Source organism: Megalops cyprinoides, chromosome 7 (genome assembly GCF_013368585.1).
Source record: "Megalops cyprinoides isolate fMegCyp1 chromosome 7, fMegCyp1.pri, whole genome shotgun sequence".
Lineage (NCBI taxonomy): Eukaryota > Metazoa > Chordata > Actinopteri > Elopiformes > Megalopidae > Megalops > Megalops cyprinoides.
This window is the reverse complement of record NC_050589.1, coordinates 7284399-7307510: the sequence shown is the minus strand read 5'-3', so window position 1 is coordinate 7307510 and position 23112 is coordinate 7284399. Positions and strand designations below refer to the sequence as shown.

Genomic DNA, 23112 nt, shown 5'->3' with positions numbered 1-23112 from the left:
GCCGGGCTGCAGCACGTGAAGAGACCCTCCTAACGGCTTCCTAATTAAAGAGCGCAAGGAATGCAATCTTCTAGCAGCAGGAGGGAAGGCCGCTCCAGTCTGCTTTCACGCCCCGGCTCAAACCCCCGCCACCGTATAACTGAGCAGACCGTTGGCCTGCCTCCTCGCTTGTGTCACTTCCTGCTGGGCGCCTTCCCCCGCGAACACGACACGACGCTGTTTCTGGGCCCCACATGCCACGTCCTCTTCACGCGACTCGAGCCCCTCTCTTCAGATACACGCAGCCCCACGCCCCAACCCATTCCGCACCTGCTTCACCCCGTCATCTTCACATTGAAATTATTCACGCTCGCGAGGTAACACGCACCCCCTACCCCCCCACCCCGTAGACGAAGCGAATACTTTAGAGCAGATTAGCTACGTAAAACCTCTGAACCACCCGCTAATGGCAAATTATGACAGCCGACTGCCTCTGGGGAGAGGAACAGAAGCCCTCTGACGGGCGGCAGCGGCAGCGACTCTCTCTCATCCACGAACGCCGGGTGGTTCGGTTCCAACAAAAGCCGTTTCAGGGCCTTCCCACGGCGCAGCGTGGCGGACCGACTTGTTTTAAAAATACGGAACCTTGTTTTGAGTTCCCAGCTTGGCGCACGTCCAACCGCCCTGTTCAAATATGGCTAACCATACATCATGGTGTAAAGCTCTCCCATTGTGCCGCCGAATGCTAACCGGCGACGGCGACGGGAGTGTGCGGAGCAGCTCAGCTGGGTGCGATTGATGTCAGACGTCTCGCTAGACGGGTGGGGCTCAGCCTGGGAAAAAAAAGAGGAGGGGAGGGGCTTCTTTCCAGTGTCAGACCTGTGGTTTCCTCATTCCCCCTGGCAAAACGGCGCTAATGTAAAAGCAGCTGGTAATAAGATGAATGTAAAGGTGTGCTGGTGTTGGGCAGAGGGAGGTGGATTTAGTGTGGAAGCAGCACAATAGCTCATGCAGAAGGCAACCTTGTTCCTACTGCTGCTGTCTGCTGTCTGCGTCAAGGTTGCTGTTGTGGAAACACCTCGCTCTCATCCCAGTCGAAAAACAAACTGAAAAACGACCCCTCTTGCAACATTAATGCGGCCTTCAGGCGGACGCCTCTCGACAGCCCGGGGGGTCTGGCAGCGCAGAGCTCAGCCGGCTGATAAACGTTTCGCTCGGCAGAAGGGAAGCCCTGTCATCTGCCTGTCCTGCCATTACCCTAATGACTGGCCTCAGTGACGTGGGGCCTGTGACACCAGGGGAGCTGCGAGTTCAACTCCAGCACAGGGAAGCTGGTTAACACAGCACGCTACAGCATCACGCACAGAAACAGAGAGCAACCCTTTACTTTACAAACCGACAACCAGAAATACAAATACAAGAAGGGTGGCCAGGAGATGGGTAATTATGTATAGTGGAATATTTTCTACTGTTTGGTGACAGTTGACAAGGTTTTGTGCTGCTTTTCCCCCCCTACTCTCAGCATACAGTAGCCTGAGGTAAAAGACTTTACTAAACAGTCATTGTTTGCGTTCCATCTCAAAATCAGGAACTCTAAATGCCAAACATTTGAACTGTTGATACAAGCAGCCTAATTAGGCTATTTGTTCTTGTAAAAGTGCAGTGACTTCATACAGACGGCTATCGCTGGGTAGCGTGTATCTGCTTTATAACAGCACCACTGCAAGAACAACTTCTGTGTTCTGCCATTTGACCAGCAGGGTGAAAAATGCCACTGCACTTGAGATTCAGTGTGTGCCGTCTGTGTCTGTGTCTGTGTCTGTGAGCGATTGAACCGGACACAGGGCCAAGCAGCCCGACCGCCCTCCTGTGCTGCTGACAACAACATGGGGTCCTGGGAGGCTGTGTAATTAGACGACAGCTGCCCAGACACCCGCAGACCACTGGGAAGGCGCAGGGAGGCCACCCTGCGGGGAACGTCTGGAGGGTCTGAGCATGGCTGGGGGGATCCGTCAAAACCGCGCAGCCAGAAAACCTGCCGGTGCCTCTGAACAGGGCGGGCGAAAAGGAATACGGACCTCCCGGAATGGCCCTGCCACCGTAAATATAGACTCATTTAATCCAGCAGCGCTCGGGGGTGATAATATTGGTGATTGACCACACTCGCGCCGCTCTCTTTATTCCAGGGGGCTTAATGGGAAGAGAAAAGGGAGTCGAGTGGCTGGCGCGGAGGGAGGCGTCCCCAGAGACGCCGCGGAGAGGGGGCGCTTCTCTATGAGCCCGGAGCCGGGGGGGGCTAAGGGGAGAGGACAGCTAATGGGGGCACTTCTGTCCGAGCCCGCGGAGCGAGGGGGAGGGGGCTGAGGAGAGAGGACAGCGGAGAGGGGGCCCTTCTCTCCGAGCCCGGAGCCTCGAGGGGGGGTGGGGCTGGGGGGGGGGGGGGGGGCTGAGGAGAGAGGACAGGCCCCCTCTGGTGTAACGTGCGCTGGGGGGTCCAGCGTATTGATCTCCATCGGTCTGCGTGCTTATAATCTCCTCTGCAGATCCATAATCTGGCTCTGCGCGGCGTATATCCGCAAAGCTGCACCGGGGGGGGGGGGGGGGGGGGCGGACAGGAGGAAGCTCTGTTCAAAGGCCCCCGATCGATCGCCCTGGCCGTCCGGCTCTTCCTGCCCGACCCGCCCGCAATACAAACGGCCTCTCTGCTCTCCCCGGCGCCGAGACACGCGCCACCTCCGAGCCCGCCACAGACACGCATCTGCTGCAGCCCTGCAGCCAATCACTGCGCGCTAAGCTGCCCGCGAAGGCGCTCCAGCGCTTTCCTTCAGAGAGGCACAGCTACGCGGCCAGACAGGCAAGCTGTGAGGACGGCATCTGCGTGCTTCTCCGGCTGTCCTTAAAAACGATTCTGCACGTTTGTAACGTTCAGTCTAAAGGCGCAAGCGTTTCGAGCGAGGCTTCGGTCCCGTCTCTGTCGGCCTTTCGCCTCGGCAGGGAGTGGTCAGTTTTATACATTGTGTGTCGCTAGACGAAAATAAAAGGATTTAACATTTAGCAAAGCATAATCCAATCCAGGCTTTGTGCCTGCTTAAGCCACTCAAATCAGATCTGATTGCAGGGCTGCCTCAGCAAACGACGACAAAAGACAAACTACCACTCTCACGCAGCAAGCCGAACATGAGGAACCCACACAAAAAAAAACAAGGGATTTGACGACCGAAATCAATATGCATTTAATAGTACTGAAGGCTTTAGACGGGACATCACAAGATGGAGCGTCTCAGCGGTTAGAATGACAGGCCTTTAAGCTCGTTACCCACACTTAAACCTATGGACTGCTCTTAACACACACAGCATGTGACTACACACACACAGGCAGGCAGCAAATGCAACTGGGGCCGAACGAAAAAGAGAAGCAGACGAAACAGCGAAATGATTATCACTTGATGACACCCTAAATGTGTCAGATCACTCTCGCTCTCGCACATTTGGTGTTTGCACAAGGCCTTGGAAACCTCAGGCCTCACTAGGTTGTGCCTCGCACGTGTGAACGTGGCTTGCACACCATCACATTACATTATTGGCATTTAGCTGATGCTCTTATCCAGAGCGACTTAAATCATCGACAGCTTTTTATAATGTTATCCATTTATATAGCTGGATATTTACTGATATTAACTCACAACTGTAGCTTAAGTACCCTGCCCAAGGGTACAGCAGCAGTGCCCCGGCGGGGAATCGAACTGGCAGCCTTTCGGTTACGAGCCCTGCTCCTCAACCACTATGTTTCACTGCCGCCCCAACGCACTGCACGTGTCTTGTGATAAAGATCAAGTTCCTGCTCTCTGCACACCTACGCGGCGCCTCACATCCTGCCTTTCTGTGCCCGTCACCGGGCTGGCACTTCCTGCACCGACCCGAATTCACCGCACCTCTCGCTGTCTGCGACCTCACTGCAACATCCCAGGAGCCGGGCTCCATCCCACACACCACGCTCCCCTCCAACACAATGACAACAATTCAGCTCTTCAGCTTCAGTGTAGCATAGCGGTAAGGTTGCTGGTTCAATTCCCTGCCAGGGCACTGCTGCTGTACCCTTGGGCAAGGTACTTAACCCAGAATTGCCTCAGTAAATATCTAGCTGTATAAATAGACAATGTGTAAGTTGCTCTGGATAAGAGCGTCCGCTAAATGCCAATAATGTAATGTATCCATCTTTAACAATCTTTACTTTTCGTCCTATTTTAAGCTTAGAGCAATGTATTCAAATTCCTATCAACTTCTACATCACGACTAAAAGACCTACAACATTCCCCAAAAGTAAATGTTTATTTTTTGTGTGTTTTTATTCTGGGTTCATCAGCTTCACAGAGCCAAAGTACACCCTTGTACTGCTCTGTATAGTAGGTGTGCAGGTGCCCTTAACACGCAGCAGGAAAACATAACATCAATTAAGTAATCCAATCCAGATTCATTGTGCTCTAATGCATCTTTAATGCACCTTTAATTTCACATACCTCGCCTGACTGTAGTGCATCTCTCTGAAGAGTTAAGCAAGGTGGAGGGTGGCAGGGGTGGGGGGTGGAGGGGGGGGGGGGGGTATACTGGCTGTAATTTTCTTCGCATAAGAAAGCTAAGCATTGTGACCGCACTCATACTTGACCTTTCCTAGACAAATGGAAAAGGAGACCATCGTGATTTAGGCCTGCAGGCGCAGGCTGCAGACGCCGCTCGGATTCTCGCTCACGCACTGACATTCTCCCCCCCCCCCCCCCCACCCACCCCCTATCCCGAACACCCAACCCCGGTCTGAGGCACTGAGATTCGGAGGAGCTTTGAGAGGAGGCGGCCTGCGTTTTTACAGCTCGGGAAAAGGTTACTGCTGCTCTCTGCCTCCGTCTGCATCAGTAATAATAATAAAGTCCTGATAGGGCACCACGGAGCGTCCCCAGATATAACGCTCTCCTCTCTCTGCCAGGAGGCAGCACTGCTATTATCTGCCCTTGAAAGCAAATCAACTTGAGCAATACATGCCGTTTATAATGTCTGATCTGGTCAAAGCTGCTTATGACAGGACTTGGTGAAAACCAGCGCCAGCCGTGATGTACGTCCGGGATTTGTCAGACCGAGACTGTCACAGTTTCAGGCCGTTTTAGATGCCAGGCTTTGGCATTCAGGTTTAAAATCAGATAATAGCTAGTGCTTTCCATGGACTCGCCTTTGTTTAAACTGGATCATAAGCAGAGATCCTTATCGTGGTTTTGTTTTGTTTTAAAAGCACAGGGACATCTGATAAAACGGGTTATCTGATTTAATTTAATTATCATAAAAACAGGTGCTGCACAAGTGACGGGGGGGACTCTCAATTCCAAGAAAGCAGGACGTTGAGTCAGGGCAAAGCAGACACAAATCCGGAGCAGATTTCACACACAGACAGTTCTCACACAGACTTTGTCTCCACTGAGCAGGTGGACATGGGAAATTTCCACAGACTGAAAGAAATATGGGATTCAGAGCAGCATTTCCTGTGTGTCTGTGTGTGCATTATGCATGTGTGTGTTTGTGGTGTACTGAGTGTGAGTGTGTGCGTGAGTGTGTGTGAGAGAGAATGTGTGTATGTGGTGTGTGTGCACTGTCCGGTCTGTAAACAGTCCTCCATGATGGAGGTGATCTCTCCGTTCTCTGTGTGCGTGCGTGTGTGTGTGCGCGCATGTGTATGTGTTACATTGTGTGTGCTGAAGGCAGCACTCACCGCCGGGTCTGTAAACAGTCTCGTCCTCCGTGATGAAAGAGGTGATCTCTCCGTTCTCGGTGCGCTCGTAGCGGGACTTCTTCTTGGGCAGCTTCTTCTTGCTCTTCTTGCTGGACTCCTCGGTGGTGGCGCTGGCCGCGTCGTTGTCCTCGTCCTCGCTGTGCTCGCTCTCTGCATAGTTCTTGGCGCCGCCCTCCAGCGTGCAGCTGCGGCGGGGCCGCGAGCTCTCGCTCTCCCGGGCCTTGTCCCGTTTGTCCCGGTCTCTGTCCCGGTCCCGGTCCCTGTCCCTCTCCTTGTCCTTGTCCTTGTCGGCTGTCATGATTCGCCAGGTGCCTTGCTCTGTCCTCTCACGGCTGGGCCTCCGTGAAAGGTAGACTGTGAGCCTGGGCTTCAGTCTTCTGAATTTACCACTTCAAATGCAGGAAAAATTCAGCCTCACCAACAACCCCGGTGTTTCACAAGAGCTGCGGACAGCAGAGGACAAAGAGAGAGATGATATTAGCAAACGCAATACACGCTGTCACTGCTTACAGCACGACAAGTCTCTCAAACTGAAGAGGAATGAGGGGGATAAAGATTTAATAGGTAATTCCGCTCAATTCCCCCTACCGTAATCAACACAGACAAGCACCAGTAGCAGGGAAACCGCAGCCGCGGAAGCCTGGGATACAGCCTGCGCCCAATCAGGCTAATCCATCAGGGGCGGTTAACGGCGCTGAATGTCGGCGGGGGCAATGCATCACCGATCCGCCCCGCGCTGTCTTCGGGCGCGTGTCCTCGGCCGCGTTCGGGGCAGGCCCCTATCAAATAAACACCGGCTTGACGCGGCTAGCCCTGTTCCCCCTGCTCATCTTACCAGCGGGATGAGAGAATGCTTTCCCTGCACGAGGACCTAAACAAGATTCCCCCCTCTTGTATTATCTCCAAATAGGTACCGCGGCGAGCCTTATAGGATATTAGGCTTACAGGGCAATGGGATTCTTTTTGTCACCGTTTCGGCCGACTTCATCCCGCTTCCGTGTATTATTTCCCCCTTCCAAACGCTACGCATGAGGCCGTGGCCTCTGCATGGCTGTCGGGACTTAAAATGAGCCCCAAGCCATGGGGGACACTGGGGGATTTCGGTTATGTATCCCAGTCCAGCCGACTACACCCTGTGCAGAGACATTACCCTGGGTTATGCATTTCTTTTCCTTCATTACATAATTGCCATTTAGTAGATGCTTTTATCCAGAGTGACTTACATAGGTTATAGGTTTTACATGTTATCCATTTATACAGCTGGATATTTACTATTTAGAGGCAATTAAATGGCTTGTCCAAGGGTACAACAGCAGTGCTGCAGTGGGGAATCAAACTGGCAACCTTTCGGTTAAGAGACCTGCTCCTTACCACTACGCTACACTGCCACCCCTCCCAAATCCAAACGGATTCTCCCCTCCCAAACGTGAACTGAACCGGGTCGAGCCGAGGCAGAGACGGCAGCACACGGTGAAATCTGCCTTTAACCTCCCGAACAGCGCGGCCTGTTAGCCCTGCCCCCTTTCCCGAGTCGTCATTAATGAAAAGGGACGGCCGGGCCACTACCTCACAAAGAGCAATGCTCTGCAGGGCGAAACAGCGTCACGCTGCCGCGGCCGGCTAACGGGCGAGGCGCTCTCACTCGCTTGGCCAAGGTCAGCGCTTTCATTTCCTTATCAGATCAGCGGAGGCGTCGGCTTTGAACGCAAGGCCGGAGCCAGAGATCCAAGCGCAAACGGCGAGCGAAAGGAGGGGGGAGGGGAAGCAGACAGGCAGGGGGAACGGAGAGGTGTGTCAAACAAAAGATTTGTTTATGGGGGGAGGTTAGACAGAGGGCGGGGGGGGGGGGGGGGGGTTTTGGCAGGGGCATCGGCGCAGTTGACAACAGCACTCCTCACTGGCAGCCTGTCATCTCCAGAACAGACACCAACTGACAGGGCAGCTGCTTGTGTCGCCACGCACAGCGCAGGCTATGCTCCCCCGATCGGAGCTCGGCGGGCACAGCGCTATTAATCACCCGCCAATGAGCTGCTGCTGCCGCGGCCACTGGGACGCCCCTGTTCCTCCGCTGTCCTGAACGACGCCCTGTGCCGTTTGTATGGCATGCATATATACAATAAGCGATATTAAAAAGGCTGCGATACCAGCGGGGTTCGCCATACGCAAAAGCGCTTACCGCATGCTTTTCAAAACAAGTGTGACATTAAATGGGTCGGGATGTTTGGGAAGAGGATAGTATCTGGGTTTATATACCTTTCCTGTGCTGGAAATCGGGGACTGTAAGGAACAGCATCCAGACAGTGTCCTTTACATCCAAACCCACATACCGCTTGATGAGTGATGCTTTCGGCAACCCACCCCTTGTTAAAGCCGAGCCCCCACCTCAAGCCCCCCTCATGCCCCACTGGTGAGGGTCGCGACCCCAGATGAGCGGCATGGCGACCGGGTGAGAGAGGCTAGGGGTTACAGCGTCTCTGATCCCAGAACAGGAGCCTGTGAGCCAGCAGCTCTGCTCAGAGGGAGGGGGTGGGGGGTGGGGGGGGGAGATTCGGCAACCACTCGAGGGCCTCCGGGGGCTCTGCCGACAGCACCTCATTTCACCCACTTACATTCCGCCACGAAGTCGGGAGGTGCAAGCCGCTGCCGTTTAAATAAAACAAACTCCTCTCTGGGAGGCGCGTTAGCGACAGGCCCTCTGCCTCCCGGCCCACAGGGGCGGCCTCCCTGTTAGCAAGTCTCAATAATGAACAGCACAGCGGGTTTCCATTACAGAGAGCATCTCTAGCCCTCTCCATCTGTTTTTATCACTATTTATTCATTTTCTCCTCTAACCCGGACTATCCCAACACGAGTTCTACACTCATCGAAACACTTAGCTACAGATAAATAAACAAGCCATCAGTGCTGGTGCAAATACTTAGAGAGAGGCTAAATTTAACATTTCAAGCTGCAAGTTTTTTTTTCCCCCTCTGGCGGGGCGGTCTACTTCATCACTGCGGTCATCAACAGTCTGCATATTTCATATTACAAAACCACGGACAACAACGAGAATCTGCAAGCAATACAGAATCATTTCGAGGGCTGGAAAAAAAAAAATCAAACTGCCAATCAGAATCAAAGCGGCCATTTTTAAGAGACCGCAGATTCTCCAAACGATCGCACAATCAGAAGAACGATTTAGTGATAAAAAAACATTTAGACAGGTTTTCAGAGATCAAAAGAGGCAGAATAGATTCCACTGAGCCAGAGGAAGAGTGTGAGATCAGTCTTTCTTTGCGGTGACAAGCTGTACGCAAATCCCAAGGACCTGACGGAAACACACTGCATTTAGCAGCAATGCACTTTAAACACAAAGAGCACCAGCCCGAAGGCTTTCAAGCTTGTCTGAGAATTAATTATTCAGACATATTTACAAACCTCCTAACGTCACATTACAATGTTCAAATTCAAAACACAGACAAGGAATTTCTGGTGAATGCTTAATATTTTTATTTAATCTACACATGGACTTTATTTACATTTATCTATTCAGTTTATTGTTCAGCTGTGCATACAGAGGAATTAAACCACTTTTTTGAACTGGGTTTAAAGCTGCAGCTGAATTAATAAGACCGTCCTATGACTTTCAATGTACTGAGGCTTGAACCGTTTTTGTAATAAATGCATCCTTTTAACCACAGCTGCAATGGATTACTCATGGATCATTTATTGACCGTGCCCTCACACTAAAACGCTGGTCTGGTTAGAACTTGTTCTGCATTAAACGAGTCATCACGAACCTAAAACCAACAATGAATATTGAACTCCGTATCCAATGTACATCCTGACCCCAACACGCTGTTCTAGCAACCACCTGCCAAACATCACTGTGTAATGCATTTGGCATCAGAAGAAAAACAAGCCTCTTCTGGCTGGAGTGCATTGAAGATGTTTCTCCAAGGTTCCCGTCATAAGTACCCCTTCTGAAAGCTCTATTATGACTGCAAGCAGAGAGCAACCATTTCACAATGCACTGTAAAGCGCTTTCTGCAGAACTTGCTTGACCCACTGAACGCAGGTGAACTCTGTGAACCTTGGTTTTACCTCACCTGCTATGCCCATCTTTGGGTTCTGTTCTTCCCCAAAAACCGTAGGGCGGAAACTCTTGTCTTTTCAGTCCTTCCGTGAATCAACCGGCAACCAAGCTCCTGTTTTTTTCCCCCCCCTTTTCCTCTTTCCCCCCCCTTTTTTCGGAATACAATGCTATCAAAGGGCCATTTTGTGCTTGCAGAGAGATGGGTTCAGCAGGTAACTGCGCAATCTCGCTCGCGCGGCGGGAGAATGGCAGAGCACTGAGGCCAGACCGCTGAGGCATGTGAATGACTGTGCCACAAGCCCAAACCACCGCTGTTTCTCTCCAAAAAGCAAGCTTTCCCCTCCCTTTTTCCCTCCCCAACACAAATCGCACCACAAACACTCTGAGAAAAGGAAGACATCTCCTGCTCTGCTCTTAGATGTGGGGGGAGAGAGAGAATCAGAGTTGATGGTCTCCATCAGAACCCAGGCCTTCGCCTTCACCATTGAGTTCTGGGGCTTGTCACTCAACAGAGTCTTTGGACTGAAATACAAAACACTGGCATGCATGTGAAAGATTGCACATCAATACGTGCTACTGCCCCGGGGCTTAAGACCTACTCTCCAGCACCCAGACATTCAAATCCATTTCTTAACGCCATACAATACTCACAAAAACAAAAATGCCTTTACTGCCAATGAGCATGCTTAGCAGACCATAATTTACATAAGTTTATTTCTCTTCCACATAAGAAGCTTTAAGAACTTAGTGAACTGCAACATGATTTAACACACACAAGTTTTCTACTAAATTAACACAATTTAGGAAACATAGCCTAGTCATCACGGGAATTCAAGGTAATTCAAGTGCATTTTGTGTATAGGATAAAGTGGAAAATGTGCAAAAAAATGCTGGTCTGGAAGCCTAAACATAAACACTCAGAGGATAAGAAAAATACTGTGCCAAATTTAGGCTTGCTGCCAAGCTATATTTATCTCAGTATTGACTCAGCACACAGTAGGAAAGCCATGTTCAGTGTCAGCCTCAGTTCCTGCAGAATGCTGGGGTCTCGTTCTCCATGTTATGAGTTTGTGTGGGTACGAGCGTTCCCGTCAACCTCATTTCCTTTGGAAAAATGTATCGCCTGCTCTTGTAACTGCCAACCCCTGCAGAGACTAATTTAGTGTGCGTGCGTGCGTGCGTGTGGGGTGGGGGGTATCAGAACAGCGTGAGTCTGGTCACAAAAATGGTACTGCTTCAAACCTGCATGTCTGGCTTGTGCTCGAAACCCCCAGAGATTCAGAAAAGGGCTTTGATGATGGTAAGCAGAGACCGAAACAACCAAAACTCTTTCGAGGTTGCGCTCACATATTCCTGTTTGCTTCCAAGCAAATGATGTGTCTTATCATGTGTACCAGCTGCGGTTCACCTTGGTAGCTAGGTCAGTCTCGCACTTTATTCTTGCTGAACCTGGGAGAAGTCCTGATCATCGCACAGCTGAGGATCAGTAGCTACGACATTTTAGCATCTTCAGTTAGAAGAGGACACCACATTACACTGTCATGTCAGGTTGATTACAGATGGATTAATCTTGCTGCCTGAAGTAATTGAAAAAACACCTGATTTAATTCACGTAATTAGACTTATTTGAGTTTGAACTCATTTGACATACCATGGCAGAGGACAGTGCAATACAAAGTGTAATATGGAGTTACCTACGAGTAATTGATTTAAGGATAATTTCAGATCAATCACATCATTCAGTAATGACTTGAAAGGGAGGGGGGGTCACAAACAGGAATTGCCACCAAAATCTGAGTATCATCCATTATGACAGAAATGATGTATAGGAAGATATGTGCTTTTGAATGCACTGTTAAATGTAATGCTTGGTTTATGAGGAAAGTGTGTAGGAAATGGCAACCTGCAACACTTGTGTTAAACTATATTACACAAGCTAGGTGTAGTGCATTCATTGCATTATGAAACAAAAAAAAATAATTAACTTGACCACCTACAACTTTATGAAAAGCTATACCACACCACAAATGTGAATAATATAGCCTAGCACTGAAAGCAGGGGCATGATTCTGACTGGCTACACTTCATTTAGCTGTTAGGAAGCATACCAGGCAGCAAACTGTATCTCGACAGCTAGTTAATTAAACTAAACATCAATACAAGATACACGGTAGAAAAATCATCAAAACAGAAGAATAACTCATCAAGGGTAATCATTCAAACTCCTCATAGCCACTCCTGGGGAGAATTGCCTTGAAGTCCATTCAAAACCCTTGATTATAACTGCAGCTCTTGCATCTATTATATCCATTACATTCTTATCCATTATACATTTCCTCATTCTCCAGTATTGCTTTGGGTAAATCCATCTAGTCAGCTACACGCCGCAGTTTACAGGACAAATGTGCATATTTGTCCGTTTTTTTCTGTAGTCGGAACCACAGGCCCAGTTGTGACTACGCAAAATCAACGCAGGAACGAGACGCCAAGACCAAACAGAACTGTCGGGTCAGAACCAGCCGGCTCTGAAGCTTTTCCCCCGATAAGAGCCGGCCTAAGCGTGAACACTGCTAAAGCGTTCGGTGAGCACTCCCAGAAGCCCCCAGGGCCCCCGAGGCGGCGCCGGCGCACGATAGCAGCTTCATTTCGCAGGGTAATAACTCGGGCCTGGGAGCTGCCGGGAGCCGCAGAAACACTCTCCGCCCGGCCGCTCGTTTGCACCGCCACCAAGGCAGGCCTCTAAGTGCCTCTAACAGCCCCGCTCGCCACGGCAACCTTTGATGGGTTTTGACAGCGTTGCCACAGAAAATGGCACACCCACCCCCCCCCCCCCCCCCCGCCCACACACACACCCACACACACAACCCCCACCCCCCCCCCAAGCACAAACTGTGTGTGGAGGGCCTCTATATACAGTACGTCAGGGAGAAGATGAAGGCTATGTAGCACTGGGTGAGCAGCAGCGGTGAGAGCTACAAGTGCCGGCTATCAAAAATCTCCCTCTTAATTGAGTTTCACCAAAGCACTGGGATTCCCTAATAGGAAAGATGGCTTTTTCTAAAAAACGCTGTCTCCTATTTATCAACCACCCCTGGAGGGAGGCTACGGGTGGGCAGACACTTTACGGGCCCCGCGTTACTTGATTAATTGTAAAAATATTTTAAAAGGGGAGTGGGGGGGGTATGAGAGATGTGTTAAGAGGAGGCACATTAAAGCTCTAAATTGAATTGTTATTGCGTATCTGGAATCCCCCACAGACGCCGCTTATCTGAGTGCCATTGTGCATGCAACTTGATTATCATTCCACATCAACGCAAAATGGATTCACGCAGAACACTGACCGAAAGCGGAAAGTTCAATAGCCGCTTTCTAGAAAAGAGGGGGGAACGGAGATGGCTCTGTGCGGTGCGAAGACACGCCACTCCGGCGTTAGGGGACGGCAGAGCTTTCAGCCGCTTCTCCCGAGACGTTCGGGATCTCTCCACCAACAAGCGCCGCTAACTCGGATCCTGTTAGCATATGGTTATGAATTTATTTTTATTTTTCCCCCTCCTCTTCCTTTTCCCCCCCCTCCTCCTTGTAGGGTCCTTTGATCCATCCATCAAGTGAATTAATTGTCTTGTCAGTCAAGAGCGGGTGTGAGAGATGAAATGTTGGGAGTGACAGCGGTGTGTATAATGGGGGTAATAAAAGCCGCTCCCGCGCTAACGTTCCCCTAATCAAACAGTGCCGGCGTCTCCCTGATTAGCACAATGGAGGGGCTGTGTGACAGGCAGACAAAGGGAAAGCCGAGCCGTGCGGCGGCAGCGGGGACAGGGCTGCGGGGACAGGGCCGTGCAGCGCGGACGCGGAAGACCCGCCGGCTGCCGTCCCTGCCTGGAACGCCGTGTCACCCTCACACCGTGCAGAGACTGCGATTACCCAATCAGAGTTTGTTTCATAATGTCATAGCGGTATGACACCGTGAGGGTCCCTGAGAGAAACTGGGTAACGGTCAAACTGGCAAATAAACAACTCGATTATGTTCAATCGTTCGCAACACGTCTGAATGAAACACATCTATATATATCTCTGGTCAATCACAGCTTTTTTCATATTACATTACATTACATTATTGGCATTTAGCAGACGCTCCAGTCTGCTTATCCAGAGCGACTTACATCAATTACAGGTTTTTATAATGTTATACATTTATACAGCTGGATATTTACCGAGGCAACTGTGGGTTAAGTACCTTGCTCAAGGGTACAGCAGCAGAGCCCCAGCGGTGAATGGAACTGGCAACCTCTTGGTTACGAGTCTTGCTCCTTAACCACTATGCTACACTGCCGCCCCTTGCCTCATCAAGGGTTTAAAGTAAGGCACTTACCAAGAGTACAGGAAGCTAGCTTAAATCAACAAACGCACAGGGAAACATTAACTAAAAGTAATATAAGCATGTCATCGCACTAATCCATGTGTACTATGATGGAGATGCCAGAGAGCCCTGCATGCTCTTGTGGGACACCTCGCGGCCTCCACTCCCCCCCCTTCCCCTCCCTGACTCCTCTGACCCCCGGAGCCTGCTGGCAGCTCAGCCATTAGGTCAGCATGTAGAGACCGCTCACAGACTAAATTATTTACAGTTACCTGTTGCCGTTTCACCCGACCCCTCCGAGCAGATGGTGCCCGGCGAACAAGCCCTGCATTCACAGACCTGTCCCGGCTCGGCCAGGAGCACCACCGCCCCCGGTACCGCAGGGTGGCACCCGCCGTAATTATGGTAGGGCCTCCTCTCCCGCGCCCGTCAGGCCCCGGACGAGGGTCTCTCAGGAGCCCCGATCTGTGAGAATAACCCCTCACTGTTTTACTAAGACATTACAGTTAACATGCATTATAAAGCTCCTCACGGTACGCACGCCATATGGCTTTCAGCCTCTACGCATGGGATGAATTTAAGCAACGGCGAAGTGCGGAGCTTTTTCTGGAGCTGGGAAAAGGGGGTCTGCCTGTGTCAGATTTTAGACTTTCCTCAGGAACAAATGAGCGATTGTCTGCACCGCAGACAACGCGCTTTCAAACGCTTGCGGGAAAGCAGCATAAATCATACTTCAGAAAGGCTTCTGAGCAACCGCTGCTTTTAAACTATAGCCTACCATGAGGGCATGTTGTAAATATAATTCTAAATGTGTTTCCTTTCACTGAAAAAAGAGGGGTGGGGGGGGGGGGAGGAGAGTAATAAAAATCCTGCAGGAACAGGCAGGATCTGAGCGCCTCTATCCTCCACGGACAGCTCATAAAACATACATCTGACTATTAAAGCTCCAGCATTCGAGCCTAACCCTGCACGGACCCTGGGAAAGACACACACACACACACACACGTACACACGTACACATGTACACACGTACACACGCACACACACAAGCACACACACAAGCACACATTCACATGCATGCTTGCACACGCACGTACACACACACACCTCAGTATAATTCTCCTCCTTCAAAATCTTTTAAAACCCTTCTTTACATATATATATATTTTTCCAGGCAGGTGTTTACAGAAACAACACAGGCAGGTCCCCAGAACAAAGGGCCTGTGCCGTGTGTGTTCAGGCTGCAGTCTTAAGCAGCGTACAGTAGCGCTGTAGCGATCAGCAGATTAACTCTGCCCATTCATGTGTGAAATGGAGACTTGATCCCTGAGTGATAGTGTGCGCTGCCTCCAGCAAGCAGCCTGCATATTTCTCATCATTTCATAATGCCAAACAACTGTAATATATTAGATTACACATCACATCCTTCAGTGCGCTCGGAGAATGTGGCCCTGTAAATACCTTGTGTTTAACAACAAAAGGGCTGCCGAGGGGAAGCTCTCTCCTCGTGCACCCTTTCCGAGCGGAGCGGAGTGGGCCCGGGCTTCCAGCTCACAGGAGGCGCGCTAACTGCCAGATCAGATAGGGCCGCGCAGGAAATGCTAGCGCTCAGGTTCTGTGCAGCTGTGCGATTCGGGGGGGGGGGGGGGGGGGGGGGGGAGAGAGAGAGAGAGAGAGAGGGAGAGGGAGAGAGGGAGAGGGAGAGGGGGGCACGGAGGAGCAGGTAATTCCTTCCGTTCCACGACAGCACAAAGAAGCCGCTAAAAAGGGAAGCAGAAACATAACATCGCTAATTGCTTTGAGGACGCTCGTGAAGTTTTGACACTTTTTTTTTGGTGAGGGTAAGAAGCAGGTTGCGTTCTTGCTGAATAATAAGATGAATAAATATGAAAGTGAGGTTTATTTCGTTTTTTCACAGAGGCTCGGCCTGTTTTCTCACCCCAGTTCAACCCCTCAGAAGCGGAAAGCAGAGAAAAGTCAGTCATGTGAATGGAGAGCAACATTCTCCAGGTGATGTAGCGTGACGGTGACACACCCCGGCTACATCACCAGCCAGCAAAATCCCTGCAATTCACCGGACCGCACTGACTCAACACTGCAAAATAACACTCATTCAAAACACTCTCTGGACCACAAACTCAACAGCCAATGTTGTTCTTTCTACACAAACTTCTTGAAGCTTTATTAGACATGTGAAGATCTACATCAGCCATTAAGTCCTCATTAAATACTTACAGTCTCCTGCAGTCTTTGCAGTGTTACCAACACAAACACATATAAGTTTGTGTTCGACAATGCTATGACAGCAGGACATTGAAGGTCCTAGGGAAAATTGGATAATTGTCAAAAAGGCAAATGAACAACCAAACCCACAGCCAAATTGGATCAAATACAGCAAATTCAGTTATTTTCACCAATGATCACTTGCAATATATCTGAAAGAAACACATCTATATCCCTGGTCAGTCACTGCCTCATTGAGTGTTTAAAGTAAGGTGTTTGCCAAGAGTACAGGAAGTTATCTTAAATCAACAAACGCGCAGGGAAACATTAACTAAATCCAATGTAAGCATGTCATCGCACTAATCCCATGTGTGCTGGGTAGCGATTGCAGGAGTGACAGTGCAAATTTCCATAACGCTTCATAATACCTGTGGAATCACCGGGTTGTGTACTGCCCATCCTATAGGCCATGACTGCGAGAGGGCCACACACCCTGGCACATACACACTATAGCACAGCAGCACAGTACTACAGAACCCGACCCACTGCAATGGTGAAAAAAGTGAAATTGAACTGCTTGTGAATTTGCTTGGTTGTAGGGTTTAGGATAAAATCAGCCACTGGGCGCCCCCGCGGTTTGGATTCAGGGGACAATGACGCCACCCCCCCCGGCCCCTTGCAGGGGAAAACAGTGAGGGCCATTGTGCGGGCGTGCTGGAAACAGCGCACCTTTATTTAACTGGCACCGAGGAAACACCGGCTGCAGCACACCTCTCTCCTCACCGCATTTATATATACACTAAACGAGCAGTGCGTTACTCTTACAGACAGCTGAAAGTCTGTATTTCTGCTCCTAGCTGCTCAACACACACAGCTAATAAAAAAAGCCTGTGAAGCTGAATCAGGGTTGATCTTTTCCTGTTTCTTCTTTCAGCGGTTCCTTAAATCTGTTCCTGTCCAACGTATATACCCCAAGCTTATAGCTGACAGCAAGGGTCTCTCTACCCATCAAGCTTTTAAGTGCTTGCGATTAGCTGTGATTGGTCAGGGCTGAGAGAACCCCCAATCCCCCCGCCCCAAACCCCCACTTCCCCCCTTTTCCGTCATCTCTCAGCAACTAAGGTGAGGATGTGGGGATCACTGTGACCTGTTCTGCGTTTTCGTACTCTCCACTTAGTGGTAAGGAGCAGGGTTTGTAACCGCAAGGTTGCAGGTTCGATTGCCCGCTCAGGCACTGCTGCTGGACCTTTGGACAAGATACTTAACCCACAATTGCCTCAATAAATATCCAGCTGTATGAACAGATAACATGAAAAAACTGTACCCCAAGTCACTCTGGATAAGAGCGTCTGCTAAATGACAATAATGTCATGTAATGTACGCGTCTAATGGCCGCCGTCATGTAAAGGAAAGAAGAACCGCTTCCTTACTCTGCCAGATGGAGCCGGCTGATTTACGACGCCCCTTTCACACGGCTCTGCATCCGTGCCACACTCATCAAACAGCGCCGTATCACATAGCAACAGTCCCCGCGGTAATTACAACGCCCCCTCCCTGCCGCTGACGCTGGGGCTAGGGCACCAGCAATTAGTGCAACACCTCTGTATCAGAGAAAGGACAGAAAAAACAAAACCCCTCAACGAGCATGGAATATTTCGGTAACCTGAGATTCGGTTTATTTTATGCAAAGGATGATCTGAGACCAATTAGATCTGAACCAATTAGATCTTGCGCTAAGCGCTATTGATCCCCGCATGTGTCGTTATTGGCCGTAAAGAGAAGCCCGTAATCCCACACCAGCGGTTAGAGCCGCGGCCGTGAGAGTTGCATTCCTGACAAGCAGACATTCAGCAAATTACAAAGGGGGATGTGTTGTATTAGGCTGCTACAATACGCCCACTCAGAACACAGGAATAGAAGGCCCGCCTGAAACTGCGGGGAGGGGGGGGGGGGGTGTCGAATTACAGCGATGTCCATGGCATCGCACCCGAGGCGGAGAGGAGGATTCTGGGTCGCTCCACCTCGGTGAGTAACTACACGCGAGACGTCACCCAGGCCATCTCGTCTCTCCATCTGACTCTGGCTATCCTTAGCACAGCACCGCTGTGGGTCACGCCATCAATGCAGAGGATTTGTTTAGCAAAATTACTGGGATGGGCGTCAGCATTCCTGGTGATTTTACACACATGCTTCATGCCACAAGCGTATCGAGTTAACAGCATACATTAAAAAAAACAGGCACCAGCAGACTTCCAGGACGCTTGTGCCAATGGAGGCAAACCCTTGATGAGTTCCTAATGCCAAAAGGCCATAAAAAGGGGAGAATGGGGAGGAAAAACTGGGCCTTCCAGAGAATGCAGAGCACAGCACATTAACACACTGTCTGCAGTAATTTTCTATACTCTGTCGCTATACTTGCTGTATGCACTTTTGTAAGTCGCTTTGGATAAAAGCGTCTGCTAAATAAATAAATGTAAATGTAAATGTACAGCATATCCACAGGAGAACAAAGTCACACTATTATAACTATAGTTGTAATATTAGCATATAATTGCACTGAAGTTCTTTTACACACGTCATATCGTCCATGCTGTGGCAATACAGTTTTCTTGTGATTATTAATACCACCCAGACAGGTCAGCTTTTTGGGCTGAGGGACCTCTTAAGCTTTAAATGAAACCAAACCAAAGGGATTCACGACACACTCGTACAAGACACAATCAGGTACTATAATAACGGGTATTCTGTGACAAAGTGCACCTTTCTTCAATAACCAAAGAAACCTCTTCAAGAACTAGGCGGAATTAACGTCAATAACTCTGTGATTAACATAATTAATATTTAATGTAATTAATATTCTGCTCGTTTGCACTACTCATGGCGCACTCCAGTTACCATGGCAACTTGGCAAAAATCAATAACGGATGTTATTGCCACATCTCATTTGGCTCTTATTTAGAGCACTGATGTAAGAAAATGCAGACAGATCATTCACTGGAACCCAGTGCTTACGTCACAAGGGAGTGTCTGTTTGAGAATGCCTGGCTTCCCACCTGTATGTTGTGTGCTTTGCATAAGTGAAAACATTCTATAAGCAGGACACTTTAAAAAGTTAAAACACTTTAAAAAAAAACAGATGGGATTTTCCAGTTGATCAAAAAACGCGTTTAAAGGGTTAAACACTCATTGAAGATACACAACTAGTCCTGTTACAAGCAAGGGGGCAGATTTGCATATGACGGACACAGCTTTGCATTTCCACGTGAACCTCTGTGGAACAGAGCAGAACAGGGCGAGTTGCACTTCCATCGGAAACGGGTGGATGAAGCAGTGATTTTGGCCCCTGTGTGAACATTAAAGTGACCAACAGCACCATCAGCACAACATTTTTGTTGTTACAAATTGATACTTCCTTGGTATCGGAGCAGTTTCTGAACAAGCAAGCAACACGACTAGCTTTAGATACAAACAGGGGGCATGGTAGTCTTTATCTAGCCCCTATACTAACAGCACTGAAAGAACACAGGAAGACCAACAACAGTTTTCCCAGGGCAATTGATGGTACAAATAGAAATGAACTGATAAGGCAGTCTCGAAGTGAGCTACTAAAGCATATCTGCTTGTTGCTGGTATCAACAATGAAACATCCACAAAGCATTCTCTCAGCCTAACTTGATGGTTCTTTCAAAATTCCCAAAACTATTAGTTCCAAACGTTCTACTTTGCATACCGCGGCTGAAGTGCGCGGGAGAGATGTTTAGGGAAGTTGTGTTCTGTTCGTCACGAGGTTGCTAAACGGCCCCCGGGCTTTGGAGAGAAACGACACAGTGCAGCTAAAGGAGAAAACCTCCTTCTGAGATGCACAGAGTCAGTGAGACACACTCAAGAAGAGCAGCGAGCAGCTGTTCTCATACGCACTAATAACCTTGGCCAACGTACCAATTCCATTACTTTATGGAAGAGTATGAAGTATAAATAGAAGGTTCATTTCTCACCACCAGACTGTTTCAGCTCCATTTCAACTGTGCACCCCCCCCCCCCCCCCCACACCAATCATTAAATATTTATCCTAGCAGAGTGGCGGATCTCACCGAGGTGATAAGCATTTAGGATCCCAAATCTTTCTCCTTTCCCTTACCCCCCCTACCCATACAACAGACACATTTATTCAAAAGGATTATCTACAAGTGTTCCTTTAATCAGTGTGAGCCAGAACTGCAGAAATCCCCCTCCAATCCAGACTCCTGAAGGGATACCTTTTTTATACAATCCACTCTATCTTCCTCACCTTTATCCGGGAAGGAAATCGCACTTTTTATTTGTGGAGTGGATAGGCAGGCAGATTTCAATATGAAACCCAGCCGCAACAATGTTTTTTTTTAACTCCTCGTAAGAAGGGAGCACAGTGGGGATTTTCTTCTACAGTAGTATCTTTTTCTTTGCCATTTTCCCCGCGCTTGCAGTTCTGTTCTTTCCTGATGGCAGAGATATTGCATTTTCTGCTTTCGAGAATAAACACCTGCTGGCAAAGCCCGAGCTGTCCCCACTGCCTTCCACTAGCCCGTGATGAAAGACACGGAGCCTTCGCAAGACGAGGATTCCATTTACAGCAAAGCCGGCAGGCTAAAAATCAAGAGCTCCCGGAAAAGAGACAAAGACAGCGAGAGCGAGGGAAGGGGGGGGTGGGGGATCACTCTCGGTTCATTGGTTGTAACGGAGGCAGATGTTTAACACAGTGGCAATGTTTATCATCTCCGGCGTGCTCTCATGCTTCGTCTTTGCGATGTTTTCATTACAAACTTGCTGTGTCACTTCCAATTTCTCTCTTTTCGCGTTCGCATGAACAACAAAATCAAGTTTATTGGTACAAGGCCACAGAGCTGTAACCAAAGAGCTAATGCCGGTGTCAAGTGGACAGTGCCTCTGGACGCAGGCCAATAGCTGAGGGTTAGATTGTGCCATCGTGACAAACGCTCCAGGAAAATAGAGGACTGCAGATTATTCTTCTGTTTTTCCTCTGTAATTATTCTTAGATAAAAGGCTTGCAGCCTTTAACCAGCTAGCTGTAGCTTTCTAAATGAGACATTTTGCCGCACAAATTACTGCTGAATAACAGAGTCTTAAATAACAATACAAGCCCAAAAAAAACAGAAAAAAAGACTGTAGAGCCTCAGGGATCTGTCAGCACTGCTACTACACTACAGGGCATCCAGAGAAACATAATCTTTAAGCTTTTGCTGGTATTCTTCTATGGTGCGCATTCTCAGTTATTCCAGGCCTTTATGGCTACTGGACAGCAAGAGAAACTTTCATGCTGGTAACGGGAATGTAGAAAACAGATAAAACTAGCCAATGCGTATTCCTAAAGCCCACAACACAGACAAAGGCCTGTCTGCTGGGCCACCCCCTTCACGTTTCCGTGGTTACTCAATCAACACCACTCTCGGGTTGTGAGCTTTCACCCTGCGGAGAGGGTGTAGTTGACCAGCGAGCGGTGCAGCCCTGTTTCAGTCGGTCCGGAGTGAAAGCTACAGGCCGGGGCGGCGTGGATGACTGACCACAGCACTGCGTCACAGAGAGGGGGGCGAAACCTCGCTGGGCTGGGAGGACCGAGATCGACCTGATCACTGACCCGCACCGTGACCCCTCAGGAGAGCATTCGCCTGACCCCCCCCCTTCCCCTCCCCCCTCACCCATTAGGTCATTCCGCTGCCTTACATCCATCTGCTGCAGCACACCACTACACTGCACCGCCGGGAGGACTCCCAATCACCAGGGGGGAAAAAGCACACACTGAGCGGAAACACCTCATTTGGCTGAGAATATCACACAGGGAAAGCACTCTTAACTGTGGCTGCTAGTTGAGACCCTAGCGCTGTTTGGGGGAGGTGTTGTGGGCTCGGAGAGCAGTACACAACGCACACACACCCATTAAGTGCGGCGGTTGCTCCTCTGCCCTGGGACAGTGAGTCACTTCCCACAAAGCCCTCAGCTCCCGGCTTCCTACCCATAATGCACCACTGCTCCCATCCCAAAACTACACACTTGGCTTCCCCAGCTAACAGTATTTCAGACAGTTGTAACAGCAAAAGCCTAAACACTGTTCACTACTCAACTCCCAAGGCAAAGGCAGAGAAACAGGCCTACAATGTGCCCTTCCACTCTGCCAGTCCATAAAGCTCAGGGGGAAGCGTGTTCATAAATATTAACCCTGAAAAGGTTAGCGCCAGGTTAGGGGGGCGTGCCCTGTGTACCAATGTGACCTTGGGCGAAAGCAAGCGTTGATTTGTGTAAGTCTGTGCATGGGACCCGGGGCTTACGACGACAAGTCTACCTGGTTTCACACAGTTTATCAAACCGCATGCTGACATTTAGAGAATGTGAATTATGCTACTTTTGGCATACTTTGCTTCAACAAGAATTAAAATAAAAGTCAGCTTATCTTTATGCCGGCTATGTAATTCATGTGCACAATGAAAAATATGTCTGGCTGCAGGCGGCTTGGTGGCTCACTTCTCAGTTCCTGAAAGGGATCTTTTTTCACTCTTTACTAGCATACCTCTCCTGTTCATGCTGAACGTATTATAAGAATGCAACACTGGAGACAGGTCTGGAACAAGGAGGGACCATGTACGAACTCAACTGTCTCGTTCAGACACAACAGCAGAAGATTAAGTCGACAGAGGACTCCTACAGCTACAGAAA

At 49.5% G+C, this 23112-nt stretch overlaps 1 protein-coding gene across 3 annotated transcripts in view; it reads right to left on the bottom strand.

Moving 5' to 3' along the window:
- Window positions 1-23112, bottom strand: part of LOC118780934 (arginine-glutamic acid dipeptide repeats protein-like) — a 165266-nt gene that overhangs the window by 91077 nt on the left and 51077 nt on the right. For all 3 annotated transcript variants that reach the window (XM_036533715.1, XM_036533717.1, XM_036533716.1), the window contains exon 2: window positions 5732-6195. In XM_036533715.1, coding sequence (XP_036389608.1) covers window positions 5732-6050 — 319 coding nt within the window. In that variant the 5' untranslated portion in view covers window positions 6051-6195. The remainder of the gene's footprint in view (window positions 1-5731; window positions 6196-23112) is intronic.